This window comes from Simochromis diagramma, unplaced genomic scaffold (genome assembly GCF_900408965.1).
Source record: "Simochromis diagramma unplaced genomic scaffold, fSimDia1.1 OVJJ01000590.1, whole genome shotgun sequence".
NCBI lineage: Eukaryota > Metazoa > Chordata > Actinopteri > Cichliformes > Cichlidae > Simochromis > Simochromis diagramma.
In genome coordinates this window covers 435,558-454,425 of record NW_024387057.1, presented here as the reverse complement: position 1 = coordinate 454,425, position 18,868 = coordinate 435,558, and the positions used below count along the sequence as shown (strand labels likewise).

General features: G+C 41.6%; 1 protein-coding gene across 1 annotated transcript in view; it reads right to left on the bottom strand.

Annotated features, from left to right (window-relative positions):
• svep1 (sushi, von Willebrand factor type A, EGF and pentraxin domain containing 1) overlaps positions 1-18,868 on the bottom strand; it is a 106,350-nt gene that overhangs the window by 49,685 nt on the left and 37,797 nt on the right. Inside the window, exon 3 of the mRNA XM_040045135.1 lies at positions 18,189-18,365. Coding sequence (XP_039901069.1) covers positions 18,189-18,365 — 177 coding nt within the window. The remainder of the gene's footprint in view (positions 1-18,188; positions 18,366-18,868) is intronic.

Here is an 18,868-nt window from a genome sequence, read left to right as displayed (position 1 = left end):
GAGCAGGTTTAATTATAAAGTGCAACAGAGAATCGACAGTACTAATATTCTTCACAACTCATTTACTCGCTGCTAAGCCAGAGGCCAGGTGTGACTTTCCACTGCTGAGCCAGTGCCAGCCTGGCCTGTCCCGACACTCGCTCCCTCCTCCTCGGCTGCTGCAGGTCAGCCAGGAGATGTTAACCGACTGTAAAGCAGGCACCGGCTGCTGGCACTCAAACGCACCCAGTAACCCACATCAAAACACACACACTCAAAGAAAAACCATGTGGCATACCTGCCCTGGTGCAGACAGCATGGGTCTGCTGCTCTCGCTTGATAACAAAAGCAGCTGATGCGTCTTCTCCTCGGTGTGTTTTTGAAACTCCGAGGAGGCATCTTACATAAGACGTAACGACAGCTGAAAGTGTCCTCTCTGTGCGAGTCCTCGGGAATCTGTTTTACGGCTTCATTTAAGGTTTACAGGAAGCCTAGTTAGTTTTAATGTGAATAATAATTCACCCAGTGTGCAACAGTGGAAATACTGTATCTGAAAAATATAAAATTTCAGTTCCTGGCAGGATGCATGTGCTGGCAGGTAGAAATGCAGACACATACATGATGACTGTACACACACACACACACACACACGCACACGCACACACACACGCACGCACACACACACACAGTGTATAAGAAGCCCAAACTTAGCTTCTGGCTTTTAAAATTGGGATGAAGGATAGAGGGATAGACAGGAAAGGATATATGATGAAAGAACAAGCAGCTGTGACTCCTAAATAAAATGCTTTAAAAAATGGAAAGTTAACACACAGAAAACTTTGCGAACTTCCTTTAAAATGCATCAGAGCTCCAAAAGGCAGACCCCATATGGATACTAATTGTATTTGGATCCTGCTGAATTGCACAGCAGTCAAAAATCTCATTTTGGGTCCGTCTGCTTATTGCCTATGGCTGTGAAGTAAACTCTGGTGCACTGTACCCTTCATTTAGAGAGGAAGTGAACCGTCAGCAGCCAGATGACCATGAAACAGAAAGATCCCGCTGTGTTGGGACTGGGCTGTAACCATGTGGAGGGACGGCAGCTGGTCAAAGAAAACTACTGTACCCAGTAATGATCTAAGGAAGGAGAAGAGACGGTCTCTGATCTGAGGCTGCTTATTTGAAGTTAGAGCAATGTTTGACTAATAATGAAGAGAAATACCCAGTAATAATATATGCACTTAAAACGAGCAGCTGTCTAAGTCTAATGGTGTCATGGTGCACAAGGGAGAAATATTACTTTAATAAAGGACGTTGTGAGACAGCCAAACACATTACAAGAAAACAGGGAGATAAGATAAAGAGCCTTTATCGAAATGGATGCGTGTTTTCCCAACGAGACACGTCTCCTTTATCTTTCTGTAAAGTGGAGGCCGACTTTGATTCTCAGCCGCTGACGTGACCTGTCTGCTCAACCCAAAACTAAACAAAAACTATGAGTAGACGGGCGATGAACTGATTCTACAACTGTACTGAAAACTAAAGTCATAGACCTCAATGTTTATAAAAGGATTTAAACACATCTGTTTTAGGTCAATTCTACTTTCACAATCCTGTTGTAGTAAAAATTCACTAGAGCAACAAAAGTGTGTTAAATAACCTGCAACCTCTGGGGCAGAGACACGAATCCAGCGCAAAAGAGCAGTTCCTCCAAAGGCCAAAAAACAAGACCTTCACGTTAAACCACAAACAGAATGAACAGAGATGCTGTGACATCATCGATTGGTTTCTGAAGGCCTGTTTTGATGCATCACGATCAGCGTATTCACTGTTGATTCATTTTGAAAGAATGTGGTGAGGCGGGGCAAATCTGACTGTAAAACCGCTTTTTCAATGGCCAGACACTTTTCAATTCAAGTGGTCAGAGAGTGACTATCATGGGTACAGGATAGCTCTCCTTTTTGAAACATGGCATGACCAGGATTTATTTAAAAAAACCACAATCCAGCAGGAAACTCAGCCGACAGTGTTTACAGAAGTCAGAAAACCGTTAACCCCTGGACCTCTCTACGACTGGAAGTCTTTCTGCAATTAGCAGACGGTATAAAACATGGGCAAAGCTTCCAGATCAGAAAATTAAGCCAGTGCAGAAGTGCCTTCAACCTGCCTTCTATCTAAAGGTTTTAAGATCTTATGGTATCTGTGGAAAAGGACTTCCAGTCCTATTGAGGTTTCATAGACATATGACAACTAACCACTTGATGTTAACTTTGAATGTGTGACAATCAGGGTAAAAATGTAAGATCAAGTAAATAAGGCTGTAGTTACACAAGGTTTAAACTTAGAGAGTGTTTAAACAAGAGAGGAAAGTTTGAAAATGTTCATGCCTGTCTGAGAAAAGAGTATAAAGTGTGTAGTGAGGGGTTATACAGCTTTAAAACATCTATAATAATTGTAAAAAATAAAGCTACTTCGTGGATTTCACCTATCGCGGGTTATTTTTAGAACTTAACACCCGCGATAAACGAGTGACCAGTGTATTACCCAACAGGTTGGCAAAAACTTCTGTGTGATTAGTTTAGTTTTTTCTCATCTCAGCATTTCATCCAGGTTGATAACAGCGTCTAGGAGTCAGAGAACAGTAAGAAACAGGTTTTGGTTTCTACAGCTCACATAGTCCTCACAGCTCACCTGTTTACACTGTTGTAATACTTAAAGTTGTGCATTACTGGAGGCTGGTGGATGCTGACATAGTTCACTGGGTATCATGTTTGCAGTGCTTATTTGATAAAGTGATTATTTGATGAAGATAAATGTGGCTTGTCTATGCTGTTTATTTTAAAAACTCTGTTCTTCAAATACAAGGTCTTTTGTTGTGTTTTGCATGTATATGTTAGCACTAATTAGCAGATGTGTCTGTATTAAATGGAAAATTTGCAAATTAAATCTGAAAGAATTCCTCACAAGCAAACTCTCTACATCTGCTTCCTGTAATGATCATAAAAACAACATGTTCCCCACTTTAGTAGAAACAGCCCTCATCACCGATATAGATCAGGGTCAAACTTTACTTCTGAAAACAAAAACTTCTAGCTTGTGAGAATTAACTGTCTAAAGCGTCGCTAACACATATTACAGGAAAGAATAAGAATACACTCTCTCAGCATTAAATATTAAGCTGAAAAGAAAAGAAAATGACAAAACCAAGCACAGGCACGTTCATCTGTTAAAGTCTTCTCTCTTAATATGAAGCAAGTCATTTAAACTGGCAGACATGTCATGTCCGGGAGCCAAAGTTACTATCACATGAGAATCTTTTTTTTTTTTGGTCTCAGGGGGAGAGACTGGGTTCGATTAGCCGGGCCTAAAAGCAGACCGGGACGGAAACGATGAAAGGAGATCCAGAGGGAAAGCGAGAACATCTGCCTCCTCAGCCACAAGGACAAACAGGCAGAGAGGGAGAGCGGTTTTCATCTGAGAGATACATATTCTGCTTAGTCCAAAAAAATCCACAAACACATGCTTCAAAACACACAAGTTAATCCATACAGTACTCGTGCAGCCACTGCTTCCCACATGCTATTCTGAACATAAATCTTTTATGTTTTACAACAAACTGAAATAAGACTGTAGTCAACTTTGAAACAATCTGAAACCTCAAAAAAGTTGAGTCATGTCAGTCACTGTGGTTGCTAAGTCACTTGGCAACACACTTTTTAATTACTGACTGAAATTAGCACTGAAATACTCCAAGCTGGTATCAAACAGACAGCTGTTGATTTAGGTTCTTGGGTAGAGGTTTCATGGTCCTCGTGGTTTCCTTTAGCTCTTAGTCATTCCTGGTGTTGGCCTTTATTTTTCACTTATCTTCATGTTTCAGTGAAAGCAAGCCATCTTTTGTTTTTTTCTTGCTTTATGTTTGTTTTCATGAATCTCGTTGTGATTTTCTGCTTTTCTATTTTTCCCTCCTTTGAGACTGGCTGTCCAGAGGCCTGTACTACAAAGCACAATTAATAGGTTAGCAAGCGATGTAGGGTTTAAGATCAGAGTTTTCTGCGTCTCTTGTTTTTACCTGGCTAAAATCACCATGGTAACTGATGCTGGGCATGTAGCCTTAGCAGGAGCTGGTTATGTTCAGATTCCCAGTTTGAAAGTGCCACATTTTTACTATTAATTTTATTTACAGCATGTTTTCTTTTATATAGATTTACCGCTGGATGTTTTCTATCTGCATCTTGTAAACTCACTAAAATGAAGCCCAGCTTTGAAATTACAGCAGTGCAGACTGTTTGTTGCATTGTCACTGAAATGTGCATGTATTCATTTGGTGATGCAGAAAATGTATAAATGCGTTTATACTTGGTTCTAATCTGCTGGAATTGCAGCTACTTCAACAAAGAACACACAGAAAGAAATAGCTGTCACATTAGAAATAGAGAGCAGCAACGAGAGCACACTCAACAATAAAATAATTAACTGGAATTAACGTGTTAATTTTATCATCGCTAAATCCCAATATTAACAAATTTCCTGTAGTATTAATTTGTCTTATTTGTAACATTGTTGCATTTTACTGTTATATTTTTAAGTTCGTTTATCACATTTTTGTCACCATCATCTAATAACATTGTGTTTAGAGTAGGGGACACTCATAGGGATCGTTTTCTGCCAAAGAAAAGATACTTGTTATCACTGTTTTAGGTTTTATTGAGCCAGCTAATGCTGACTAAAGAAAGCCTGGCTGTGTTGAGCTTTGTTTGTAGTACACTCCTCAGGTTACGTGTTAACCATAAGTTACCACAGCGATTTAGCCAACTAAAAATACAACCACTTTCACAACACAGAAAACTCTGACTTTAAACTCAACATAGCTCGGCAACCCATTAATCTTGCTTTGCAACACACCCTTGGGGGTTTGCATTTGGTCAATAAATCATCTGTTTACTTTGTCTGCCTTTGTGTCCTATATTTGGGCCCACAATATCCCCTGACAAGAAGCTTACATTAAAATACTCATTTCTTAAATGATACAAAAAAAGAACATTGTACTTTTCAGAGTAAGACAGTGAAAATGTCATTATACGACTGGTACAAAAATCCACACACTGCAATGACAAGGCTCGCAGACAGAAAACTATGTCTACCAATGAATACGCTCTTTGTGTGTCATATAAATTTTGGATTTAGGAAAAATAAATGTTGATGACACAATGGGTAGCTAACAAAGCCAATAATAAAAGTGCAAAATAGTCTAGCCACCCTGTAATATTTGTGATGCTGTGACCCAATTCTGTGTCTGCCTTTTGTCCTCAGAGCAAAACAATAGGGACCAAGGAACTCCTGCAATACTGCAAACAGGCTGCCAAATCTGGACAGAGGCCTGGCCATTTGTGGTCAAAGGCCCTCTCACACGAGAAATGCTGTTAAATTGGAGCTGAAATTCCAGGGTTTCCACTGCAAAAACAATGTTCACATGCAAGGAAACTTCTCCTTCTTAGCCAAGGTTTCCCATACACACTTAAGAAGCATAAATAGACAATGGAAACAGACAATTAAAATATATAGTCTGGGCTACACAAACAGACACTCACATAAAACCCTGACAGGCACATGAAGGAATGCTTGAAAAGGTTCGAATATTTCACCTCAGGTAAGTGGTCCATGTATACATTGGAGAAGGCAGAATACCTGCATCTTGCACCGAAATGATCTGGACCACCAAGGAGGCTGAAACTGGTGGAACTTAACGATGTGAAGAACATAAACGACCAAAACACAAAGTGTTTACCCATGAAGGTAAGAAAGCTAAACACATTCAAAATTATTGGCAGATTAGTGGCACATTCAGTTGCAAACTCCCCCATCAAAGCATTAAAATGGCCTCATTTACTTGGGGTTTAATCCAAGGTAAACCTGACAGGTAAAACCGTCAGGATTTACTACAGAGGTGCGGTATAAATTCTGTGATTGAAAGGCATGAAGTTATTTTTACAGCTGGCCTTACTGCACATGTGCTTGTGGAAGTTTAAGAGCCCTTCAGAGATGAGAGCACTTACAAGAATCACACAGTTGTTACTAAGGTTTTCTCTATATGGAAGATCATCGAGCATCAGGATACATGATTGAATAACACAGAAGAATTTGGGAATTCCTGTTGTACAACGAAGCTGTCATTTTCAAGTGCATCAACAACAGAGAAGTGATGCCAAGAAAAACAAGAGGAAATTACAAATACAAGGTCAACAAAAATCATTTCCTGGAGAAGTGGCCCTCAGAAAGATAACAGAACCCTTCTGGCTCTAATAAAACCACACTGTCGGCAGTTTATTATGAAGCACGGTGATTCCTGCAGCAGGTCCGAGACCTCACACGTGACGCCTCTCCTTTGCTTTTTGCCCTCATATGAACAGAAATCCAAAGCAAGATGTGTGGCGTGTCTGTGTTTCAGATGTTAAAGGTCACAGGAATTTTCCAACCTTAATACATGGGTCACCTGAAGCAGGAAAAGTTTGGGAATCCCATCTTCATGGATTGCCAGGAGGCTCTAAATCCCATCCCCAGAGTCTCGCTTAAGTCTGTTCTCCAGCTGGATTGCAGAGTGAGAAAGGAGGCTGGGGGCGAGATCTGGCTGTTGCACAGCTGTCCACCTACACAGCCTCCATCTGGGGGGAGAAGAGACCTCCACAGACCCCCAATCCCAAGAATGTGAAACTTCTACACGAGAGGAAACTAAGGAGAGGAAACCGAGGAAGTTCAGTGGCAGCCGCATGGCTGTTAGACTGCTTATTATTCAATCCTATTCTTAAAGGAGAGTGACTTCGCCACAATTGCTATGTATCTCTTATGGATTCCCAAGGACACAGAGACTGTCCTGCTTGCTTATTACAGACTGCAGCATCATTGGGAATCACTGGGAGAGAGACCCAAACCGCTTAACAACTGTGCAAACACAGGTTGGTCTCCGGTCTGCTGTTCCTGATTACAGATGTCAGTATGCTGAGAAATGTTGTGATAGCATGCCGCAGTATGATCTCAGTACACTTGGGACGACGTAGCACCGCACTCAGGATGTTAACACCAACATGTTTTCATATCCTTTTCAACTGTCACGTCACTGTTTCACCAAAAGGCGGTGTTATTGGACCTGCATGAGGACATACAGCACATACACATGCAAAAAACACACCAATGCAAACACACACATAAACTCTGTCAGTCCCACTGTTGCCTCAAAGTTGGCGTTCCCCTGTTGGGTTTTGGAGTTAAGGGAGTAACTCACCTAGAGGATACATGCTCATACAGCATATGCAGCGGGGGACTGATTGTTTCTGAGTTGTTTTTTTCTAAAGGTATGTAGCTATTTTCACGCATGCACTGTGGCCAAGTCTTTAACCTGCTCCACCCATCCATCCACCTGAGACTGGCCCAGGGCCTCCTCCCTGTAGGACTTGTCCAAAAAACCTCACCTAGGAGGCATCCTTGTCAGATGCCTGAACCACTTCAACTTTCTCCTTTCGATGTGGAGGAGTAGCTCTGAGCCCCTCTCTGATGACTGAAATTTCATCCAATTACTAAGCCCAGCCATCCTGCAGAGAAAGCTCATTTCCAGCGCTGTATCTGCAATCTCTTTCTTTCAGTCACTACCCAGAGCTCGTGACCACAGTTGAATGTAGGGATGTAGATCGACTAGTAAATCGACAGCTTTGCTTTTACACTCAGCTCTCTCTTCACTACGATGGACTGATGTAGTTGTGTTTTTTTTCTACCACCCTTCCCTCTGCTTTCCCATCTACTCTGTTGTCAAAAATATATCTTTAACAAAACAGTGTAATTGTGGACCTGAATCAAGGGGTTTTACTGAGATAAGGTAGTTTATGTACATGAAGAAAATCTAAACTCTTCTACAAATCTCGCAGCAGCTGACTGCCTCCATCCTCAGCCTGCAACGCTTGGCAACATCGTGCATCCCTCTTCATCACCTCCCTCCAACTGGAGAGACTTCAGTCAACAGATTGCACACAAACATACATGCATACACCCAGTGAAGGTGTTGTTAAGTGTGAGGAAATAGGTGGGAGCTGAAAGAGCACTGGAGAAAATCCAGAGACAGATGAGGGTCACAGAAAGGGACAAACACGCTGGATTTGAAGAAGGGCAAAAAACTTTAAAAGCCACTGGAGAAAAGCTTTAAGATGCTAAAAGAGACATTCAGTCCAGTCTGAGAGGTGCATGATCCTCAGGGGGGCTATTTTCAGTTTAAGCTATGAGTGAGGGAGAGGTGGAAGTAAAAAGAAACTAGTTAAAGAGCAAAAAGTCAAGATAATAAAAAATAAAACCTTCAAGACAACTATAGTAAGAGTTAATATATGATTCATTACTGGCTATTATTGTTATGAATACAGTTTTTGATATATATGATTTCTGACTTTGCTGTTGTACCAAATTACTTACTTACTTACAATTTAACAGAAGTTTTTCATGGTCTGCTTAATACCACTCAGTAGCTCACTATTTCAAGTGGTGGCACATGAAAGTAACTGCAGAGAGGCACAGAGAGGGCAACATAAGAAGGGAATCTAGGTGAGTATGGGAAAAAACAAAACAGAACCTGATGGAGAGACGGTTAGAAGGAAAGAAGGAAGGATGGATGGTTGGGGACAAGTGTTAATAACACAGTGAGATTCTGCTTCGAACCACTGGCTGTTTCACGGCTCCTTGTTTTCCATGCTTTCCTGCAGAGGAGGATCCCATTAGCACTACTTTATAGCCTCTCTGCGTCCTCGCTCCTTCATCTTTGTCTCTTTTTTCCCCTCTTCACACACGCTCAGAATGGCCTCGGTTTACAACACCGGCCGTGTCTACTTTACAACATCCCTGACCTAAAAAACACAGTAGCAGCAGTCATCAATTTAGGCTTTTTACAAACCTATGTGTCATTTAATGCAGACAGGAGGGCGGGAGAGGGTGGAGCGACTGTGCTGTAATATAGATGTCAGCACTACATGGTGATTTAGGACTTAAGTAAACAATCTTTAATGAGTGAAAACATTTGTAAAAGGCCTTTTTGTTTGGTTTTAAAAACCCAGCGTGTCAACGGAGTGATTGTACTTCCTAATAAGGTAGAGAGGAAGACGTGCACCAAAGTCGTTACAGTAGTGCTCGGCAGATCGATCCAAGTAACAGCAGTATCGATGCCAGCGCTGGCCCTGTATTTTCTTGGTATTGGCTCGATACCAAGTAAGTAAGTATTGCACAGTGCCTCTTTAGAGTTCATGAAGTGCAAATTTGGAGCCTATTCATTCAGTAGACATTCACAGCGTAAATGAACTGGGTGGTAACTTGAAGAAAAGTGAGAGATTTGAAGTAGATCTCTAGAGAGTAGACCATCTCTGCCACAGAGCTGCTAACAAGGCTAATAAAAACAATACAAGTTGTAAATAAAAAAAGAAAACCCAAAATAGCCATTAGTCAACATCACATTTACTGCTGTCATGAATGAGTCTGGGATAAAACTTGTTTCTTTGCATTACTGCACCGCAGACCCCCAACCTCACCCACAGAGTAATGGCACAGAGCCAGTCGGGTCCTTCCTCAGTTCCTGAAAGCTCTCCGTCCACCCACCGCAGCAGACGCACAGCTCTGGGGTAACGAAGTGCCCTCTCTCACTTTCCACTCTCTGCTCACCAAAGAACCTAAACTTTCATTCAGTTTAAGCAATGAAAGGGGAGCGGGGGACTCGAATCCCCCCAAAACCTTCCTTCCTTTCTCGTTCTCAGGAAATCTGAGGCATCTGCCACCAACCCCCTCACCCCACTCTACACCACCACGCTCATAACTACACCAAACGGAGCCAGGATTCATGTTGAGCAACTCCACTTTCACCACAAAACATTAAGAAAGAAGGACTTGGACAGATGCAGACAAACTGAACAGAAGCAGACAGTCTGCTGTGGTTATTGATGCTGTGGGGATTAGGATTTATACAGCAAGAGGAAACAGAGAGTCTTTATAAGAAAGCTTATGCAACATGTTGGAGGAGTTCACCGAAATTTGCTCCTCTGGTAGAAATTTACTTTTAAAAACATTTAAAGTGCAAACAATTCAGCAAACAGAGGACCAGTGTCAGTTACTGGAACAAAACTGGTGTGTGAAAGCTTTGAAATTACCAAGACTTCTGTATTGATCAGCCACAAAATCCAGTTTGACAAAAACACAGTTTGACTAAACTGATAACACACAGTTATTGAATTCACAGAGCAATCACTCAGAGCAGGCTGGAAAAATGTTATAAGTTAGGCGCTTGTACCGTCTCCCTAAGACGATTCCTAAAGTTGCTTATAAGACTTGCACAACAATTAGAAGGTGTTTTTGGACCATTTCTCCAATAAAACGGTTTCATTTTCATTCTTCTGGGATGTCTCGAGTGAACAGATCTCTTCAGGTCAAACCACAGCAGCTCAACTGAGTCAAGGTCAGGAATCTGACTTGGCAAACAACAAAAACAACAATTCTGCTGTGGCATCATTCAAACTCTCCTCAGCTTTGGGTCACGGACTGCTGCCCTGTAAATGTTCTTGATGCCATTTTGAATTCATTGCTCCCTCAACGACTGGAGGGCGTACAGGCCCCCGAAGCAAACACAGCAACCTCAAACCATGACGCTTAGGTTAACTTAGATTAAGATATGGCAGTGAGGTTTCAGTGTAGCTGTGCAATTGTGTTTTCTCCAAACATAGCATTTCCTATTTTTGGCAAAAAAAAAAAGCTAAACTTTTGTCTCAAACATCTAGGAGGTATTTTGCAAAGTGGAAATGTGGTGCAATATTTGGAAAGTAGTGGTTTCTTCTGAGGTTTCCATTCACGTTTAGTGTTTTTCCACTTTAATAACACAAAAACATCGATTTTAGCAAACTGTAGGGATTTCAGCAGGTGCTTCTCTGTGAACCTCAATGTCATTTGTCTCTCTCAGTACTGCACTAAGTTCTCTTGGTGTGATTCTGAAAGATGCCCAGGAGCCAAATGCTTTTGCAGCCAGTGCAGCTTTGTGCATCTTCTAAGGTCATCGGTTCATCTGGATGTTGCGTTTTTAGTGGGTGAAACATTTCATCACTCATCCAAGTCACTTTTTCACTTTTTTTCTTAGATTCGATCTTCTAAGGTCCTGTGAAAGTTGTTTTGATCAACAGTGGTTCACAGGAAATAGTTTTTCTTGAGAACATAAAGCTTTGCAAGCAACGTTATTTATAAGGAGGGGTCCTCAGCACAGAGGTTCATTTACTTTTTCTACATTTTTTCTTTAATACTCTGTTGCTTTAACCTTTATGGTTTTGGCTTAACTGTTGGTGTTGTGTGAATTGTGGGTACATCGTGTGCGTCAGCCGTGCCAGGTTTCTTGAGTGGCAGCTTATACTTATAAGCTGTTTTTGTTTCATTAGTTTAACCAGATTGTGTTTGTCTGAAATTAAGTGTGACTTGGAAGAAGATCAGACCACATTTTATGATTAATCAGAAGAGAAATCCTGGGAATCCTGCAAGAGGTTCTGGTTATTATTCACAAATTTTTCTTGAGAGTGAAAATATGAAATTCCTCTTTTTGTAATATGACAACACAGTGTGTGTGTGTGTGTGTGTGTGTGTGTGTGTGTGTGTGTGTGTGTGTGTGTGTGTGTGTGTGTGTGTGTGTGCGTGCTGCCTCAACAGATATAAACTCTGCACCAAGCTTGCCTGGGTTGTTTTAGATCCTTCACATATTTTGATGTGCGTAAGCGCACCAAAAGCACGTCGCCGTGCTCGTGAGTGGATCCCAGCGTAGTATATACTTGTGTTAGTGTGACAGTGCAAAGTGAGATGAGCTGCACAGTGTCGGGAACCAAGACAGTGTTGTGTCAAGCTCAGCCGCATTCCTCAGAGTTCAGTTTTTACTATTTTGACTATTCATCATAAAAACTGGAGACCTCAGCTCAGAGGTGGAGGCCAAAAGAGAAAAAAAATGATTGCAACATCCCAGTAACGCCAAGAGATTTCTGCCATTTCAACACTTTTCTTATTCCTCCTTAGCATTTAGCAAATCCCACCTCTGTTGTCATTTTAATTCCTCTGTTAGATTTATGTCTACCTCAAGGCTTCCCCTCCAGAAATCCTTCGGTCATTCACACAAGTATTTACCGAGCAGACGCGGCAAACGCTGCTCGTCTCGGACAACAGACAGGACATCCACAAAGAAATGGATGTTTAGGGTCAAGCAGAAGCTCACTGCTGCCACGCGTCTCCCTTTGGGATCAAGAGGCTTTTGTGAACTTTATTCTGTAAACATTGTGCAACTCTTGTGGTATCAGCTCAGAAGAGTTGTTTTGCTGCACTCAATGCATTCCAGTCAACAGCTTACAGTCAGATAACGGCCTTAAAAAGGGTAAGCCATCTAAAAATATTTCCTCATTTCCAAAATCGCAAACATCCATCAATAAGTAAATATTGTGCATATTTCAGCGCAACTCAAATCCACTCAGAGAAAAATGTAAGAGACTTCTGGTCTTGATTGTTGCACTGTTGTTGTTGCCAATAAAAAAAAGAAAAACAAACAAAAGTTTATCCCCTGGAAGTTCACTCTTGACCTTTAGAATCGCTTGACTGACATAAATCGTATTTCTGCTTTTTATTAGGCTTCAAGATTTTTTCTGTCAGGTAGCTTTGGCTGCAAGTACAAAAAGGTTACAAAGCAAAGCTTAGGTATATAAAAAATGAAATAAAATATATTCTGAAATATTCTGAGCAGTCCACCAGCCAAAATAATTCATATGTGAAATCACTTTTTATGTGTTTCCTGCTGTGAAGTTTGAATAAATAGCACTGCGGCGGCAATTCGTTGACTTTACCTGACATACATCTGGTCCTACATACATCTACTGCTCACTGAAGCCTGATCTGAAATGGTCTCAGTGGCCATTTTTGAGGAAGGGAAACAGGGAGAAAAGACTGAGGAAGAACTGGACCTGTGGCCACTGCAACTGAAATCAGTGGCTGCCGGTCTGATAGAGTGATAAATCCAAATTTGATATTTGTGGTTCAAATCACCAAGAGGTATAACAGCGAGCATCTAAAGCCATCTGTAAGACACAGTGGAGGCTCTGTCATGGTTTGGAATTCAGTCAGTGGTGTTGGAGATCTGGTCAAAACTCGTGGAATTATGAACATTAGATTTTGATCCACAATGTAATACCATGTAAGAAGAATCTGAATAGCAGCAGTTTAATTTGTAAGTATGATAATGATCCAAAACACATGCAGTAAAAGCATACCTTGATAGAAAAACACACAGTGAAGCACTATTAGTCATGGAGTGGCCTCCCCAGAGCCCGGACCACAACATCATTGAAGCAATGTGGGATCAACTAAAGGTAGAAACATCCAAAGAAGAGCTTTGAATGTCCTGGAGAACTATTCCTGAAGACTACTTAAAGAAACGACAAGAAAGCTGCCAAGAAAGTTCAGACTGTCCTGAAGAATACAGGTGGTCAAACCAAATACTGTAAAAACTGTAAAAAACTGTACTTCCACGTAGGTTTGCAGATGTTTCCAGGATTTCCAGACCACTGCCTAGTTCTGCTGTTACAGGTAAAATGTATCTGTGCTGTGCAACATTAGGTTATGGCAGCAGTTTGAATGTTTTTTCACTACCAACTTGTCACATACAGACTTGGGAAGGACCCCCCCGGTGTTACATTTATATGCAATTAGGTAACGGTAATTTTTTAGCATGTAAAGCTCATGTCATGAGGGTTTATATTATAAGTAAATCCATCTCCTTTTCCCAACTAAGCTTCTTTAATGCCAAACTCTAACCACGGAATTAAAGGGGAAAGAAATAAGGTAGCGAACAGGAAAGAAATCAGGGAGTAATAACAGAGCTAAAGAGACTGCAAAATGCCAGACTCTCAGACAGGACATGACACATACTTTGTTGGTCTGTACTGTTTTCTTTCTGCGTGTACTACTGCTGCGGCTCGTGTGTTAAGACGTTGACGCCAAAGGACACATTTACGCATATCGTCGACGTCAGTGGCATCTGATAGATGAGAATGGATTGCCAGTGCAGACATGGCAATAAAATATATCACACAGAATTAAAGCGTATTAAAGAGTATGAATAGCTATCAGGCAAAAGTGTAATTATATTTGATTTGGACAACACAGAAATGAAGATTTTACAGTATAAATCAATGGCAGAGCAGCATGCCATTATCTGTTAATTTCTTGCTGTTTTAACTTTTTTATTTTTGTTTTACAAGGTTTTTTTGTTTACTTTTGGCTTTCATAGTATCTTCTGCTCTCACTCATTCTCCCCCCTTTCTCGATTCGTCTCTGGCAGAGCTGTCCAGAGCAGAACAAAGGCCTGTGCTGACACCACATTAACACAGTCCAGAGCTCCTGTCATTCTCTCAGGCTACAGAAGAGTCTGATAAGCCAGAAAGTGTGACAGGAGGAAAACATGTTACCCCCTCTGGACTCGTCTCAGCCCCTTACTACATTTATCCGCTTCCCCATTCCTCTGGTGATCCTCGGTGATACTGTCCCTGAAGCTTTGGGATTGGTATTTGAGCAGAGAGACAACAATGTCCTATTTGGCCTGTCGGAATAAACCAAACATTGCAGGAACTGGCTTCATCATCTGTTTCTATCTGCTGAGATTCCAGTCATGTTTTGTGGAAGAGGCTGTTTCACTTGGCTGTCGACAGCTTCATAAACAACACTGCTGTGCGCTGGAGGGATTTGGATAGCGTTTCCAATAGAGCCCGTCAGCCAATGATAATAACAACCCACTGACAGGACCGAGCACGGCCATATTCTTTTCAGATGTGTCAAAGACTGTTAATGTTAATGTGAGAAAACAGAGTCTGAAAAAGCATAAAAATGTTTGCAAACTCGTGATGCAGACAACAAACCCAAGCCTGGCATCCAGCTCCGGCAGCGGTGCTGCAGTGTATACACTGCCACTCAAGAGACCTGGCACGGCTGACGCACACAATGTACCCACAATTCACACAACACCAACAGTTCAGCCAAAACCATTAAGGTTAAAGCAACAGAGTATTAAAGAAAAAAAAATGTTGGATTTTTCTAAGAACAGCAGGAGCTTGTCAAGTTTCCTCACATGTTACATACTGCAAACTTAATTGGTGCTGGAGCCACCGCTACACCAAAGAAGCCTTGTAAGAAATTAGAAAATATAAAACCTCCAATAAATGCAGGGTTCAAAAACATACGAGCCTCTTTCGCACCAGTTAACAAAAACCGAAGCTCACACCGCTAATGTGCCTCGGCGTGCAGTGACACATGCTTCTGCGGGTACACGTCAGCTCACAGACAATCAAGCGTCCACGACACATTAACTCACGCCTCCTCCTCCATGAGAGCGCATTACACAAGCGGGTCGGAGACAGACGGAGGAAGCGGTCCCGAGTTGCGGTTTCAGCGCCTCGCTGTGTCCTTCCTTCCTCGCGCCGGCTGAGCCAACTCTAAAGTCGGCTCCCTGCTATTAATTAAAGCATTAAAAAGCATTAATAAGCAGAGTGGGGGGGCTCTAGTCTCGACAACATCTGATGAGAATTAGGGAGGCGTGTGTTTTGGCACGATGACCCCGATGCCCTTTACTTTGGAATTCCTACTTACTCCCTGCAGCTCTCACGTTCTCTTTCTGACGTTCTGAATTATTTAAACTTCTCTGTTACTGAAATTTCTCTCATTCCTCCTTCCCTGCGTGTTATCAAACGCTGGATTGAAAACATGTGGGTGAAGAGACCCAGAGGGCGAGCGCGACGGGGGATTACCGCCCGTCGTTTCCCATTATTAGAGGTGATTGTTATCCAGATTTCTGTTATTGTTACCTCTAGGCAGTGCACTCAGGGTCGATTTTCTTCTCAATCCCTCCCACCTGTCTTACTCGCAAGCAGGGTGAGCTGCCTCAGTGACAGAGCTTTAACAAAACCACTGCGTCTTTTAGCCGCTCTCCAACAATTACAGTCCGACAGGCCCCCTGTGAATCTGATGATTGCACGTTTGGTAACAAAAAATAATAATTATGTATCAACCCCTAACCTCATGCAATGACAGCATGTAACACTACACAGTGTAACTGGAGATTTAACAGAGCAGAGACGGACATATGGAAGACAAATTAATGTGTTATTACACAAGCCGCTGGCCAGTGTTTTAACATGATTGTCTGCAGCGTGTTAGGCCGAAAATTAATGAACTGCCACAAAGTTTTTATCAATTCTGCAGTCGGGCTTGTTCCAAGACTTAAAAGCTGACTTAACACATGCAGAGCTGCTGCCTCAACATTTCTGTTCAGCAAGGATGTATTTATTATTTATGTCTGGGAACTGTTAGACATGAATCTCTCTGATATCTTGAATTTCATAATCTAATCCGAGAGATGATTTCAAATGTTTCTGATCGTAAGAGTCTCTTATCTTAACAAAGATCTACACACAATACGCAGAATCTGTAAGCAAGACTTTGTGGTTTTGACCTCTAATCCAACTTCTGCTTACCAATCACGGTTGAGCAAAAAGTCCATGTGGAAAAAAAAGAGAAAAAAGAGAATGTAAACAATGACCAGAGCAACAAACGTGAAGTTTTGAACTGGACTAATGATATCAGCTAACTGGATATCTGTTGCGTTTACTGGAAGCCTAAAAAAACTGCCCTTTCCCCAGAAGTTAAGTCAGCAGAAAAGTTGATTGAGTCCCAGATTGTCCTCAAACAGTCCTTCCAAACACGAGTCTTTCCACTCTTTGTCCATCTTTATTTAGACATTTTAAGTTAACTTTAATATTAACAATCTCCAGAATCTGCAGAAAAAAATTAGTTCCATTTGTCCAAAATAATGCTTTAAGACATTTCTTTTCACACTACAACCATCTTTACTCCCATGTTTAGGATTCTTTGACTATAGTGTGAAAACCCAAAAGAGGAATATTAAACATGCTTCCTTTGTTTTCTGTTCTTTGGAGATTAACACAACATGGGGTGGATTAAATCATATTACGTCAAAAAAACATACTCAGAGATTGGAAATTCGACTCTAAGAAATTCCAGGAAAGGTGATAGGAAAGGTAAATGTTTGTGTTCAGAAGAACAAAAGACAAAAAGAGAAAGCTCTCCAACATCACCACTTCAGCTGTGCACTTTAACCCGTCTGCAGCTGGTCTTCGACACAAACAGTTCTTACATTATTACAGCTTTTAATGAAACATGTAGCTTATGGATTTTATGGATCACAGCCCAAGAGATAAATCAGTGTATGTGCACCTCATTAATATATGCCTGGAGATGTTTATGTCTACATCACACAAATACATTAGAGCAACTTTCACCGATGCTGTCATCTAAAAAGACAAATAATAGATCCCAGAGGCCCGACTTTCTACTAACTAGTAGTAAGAAACTTGAGGGTAAAAGGCAGAGCACTCTGGCAACGGATGAAACAGATTCTTTTTTGTCCTCAAATGGACAATCACAAAACATACGTGCAAGTTGGAGCAGTAAGAGTCACAGAAAAAAGGCAGTTCATTTTAAAAAGACAGAAGCATATCTGGTGCATGTAGAGAGTAAAGAAAACCTTGGACGAGGTGTGATTAAAGGTGGAAAGTGAAGGTGGGAGCAGGACTCCCCTTCTGGGAGTGTAAGAGTCAAAGGTAAGTGAAGGATAATTGGGGTCCTGAGAACACACAAACATCACTAACAGTTCTCCACCGCTATATCACATAAACTAGGTTTGGTGATAGCGATCTGTCTTGCGGAAAGCTTACACTGCGTTAAGTAGACAGGCTGCTTATTTAACATCCACCCCCGGTGAGCTCAGGAGCAACCTGAGGCTGCGATCGTAATGTGGTGGGGGTAAGAAACCAAAAAGGAGCTCCACATGTCAATTTCGAAAGCAGGGAGGATTTGTTTTACTAGCGAAAAGCTTTGAACTTTGATCTTAGGTGTTAACATAACACATGAGGTGTTCTTTCACAATGTGAACAACATAATCTGTGCACAAATTGCTCTGTGTAAAAACCCAGCTGCGTAGGTCACAAGCAGTTTATCTCACATCTGCTACATGTGACATTTTTAAGAAGGATCAGTCAGCATTAGTGACTCGGGCCTTACAGAAAATTCACAGATCATCACAGCCAATATTAAACAGATATAATCTGCCCTACCTGTGCACTCGTGCTGCAGACCCTTGCCGTAGTATCCCTTCTCACATATGCAGTCGTACTGCCCGGTGTGTGTGCCGCACTTGCAGCTGGCCATCAGGTCGCAGCAATCCTTGCCCGCTTCACACAAAGAAGCGCAGCGTGACAGATCCTCCTGGATGTAGCTGCCCGTAGGGAGGTCTGAGGGAAGCAAGCAAGCGCAGAGAAGCACAGGTTTCAATTACACTGCCTGAGAATAAGACATTTTCAAGTGTCGAGTTAAATGCTGGGTAAAACACCATCATTAAGGAAGTCTGACGGAGCGATTGGTGCAGACGACCAAAATATGTGAAAAATGGGGAGTCTTCTGGCACCATTTAACCTTCAGCAACTTTATTTTTGTATGAAGTCGTAAAGAAAAACACGCTCTTCAACAACTGCAAGATGAAACAAAGCTTTGCTTTATTTTTTTGTTCTTGTGTGCGCTACAACACATCTGTCAGACAGAGACAAACAGACATCTTAACCACAGAAATGCAGACAGAATGAATCAAAACAGGCACCACTTGTGAGCCACAAAGGTACAACCGACTTTTAAAGCCTGCCAAATCATCTTTCTTGCATAAACTCCACTAGAGCTCGCAAAGGAAAGCCCAAAATGAAATGGGAGCTGTGGCATTACTGCCTGAGCCAAGGGGAGAAAA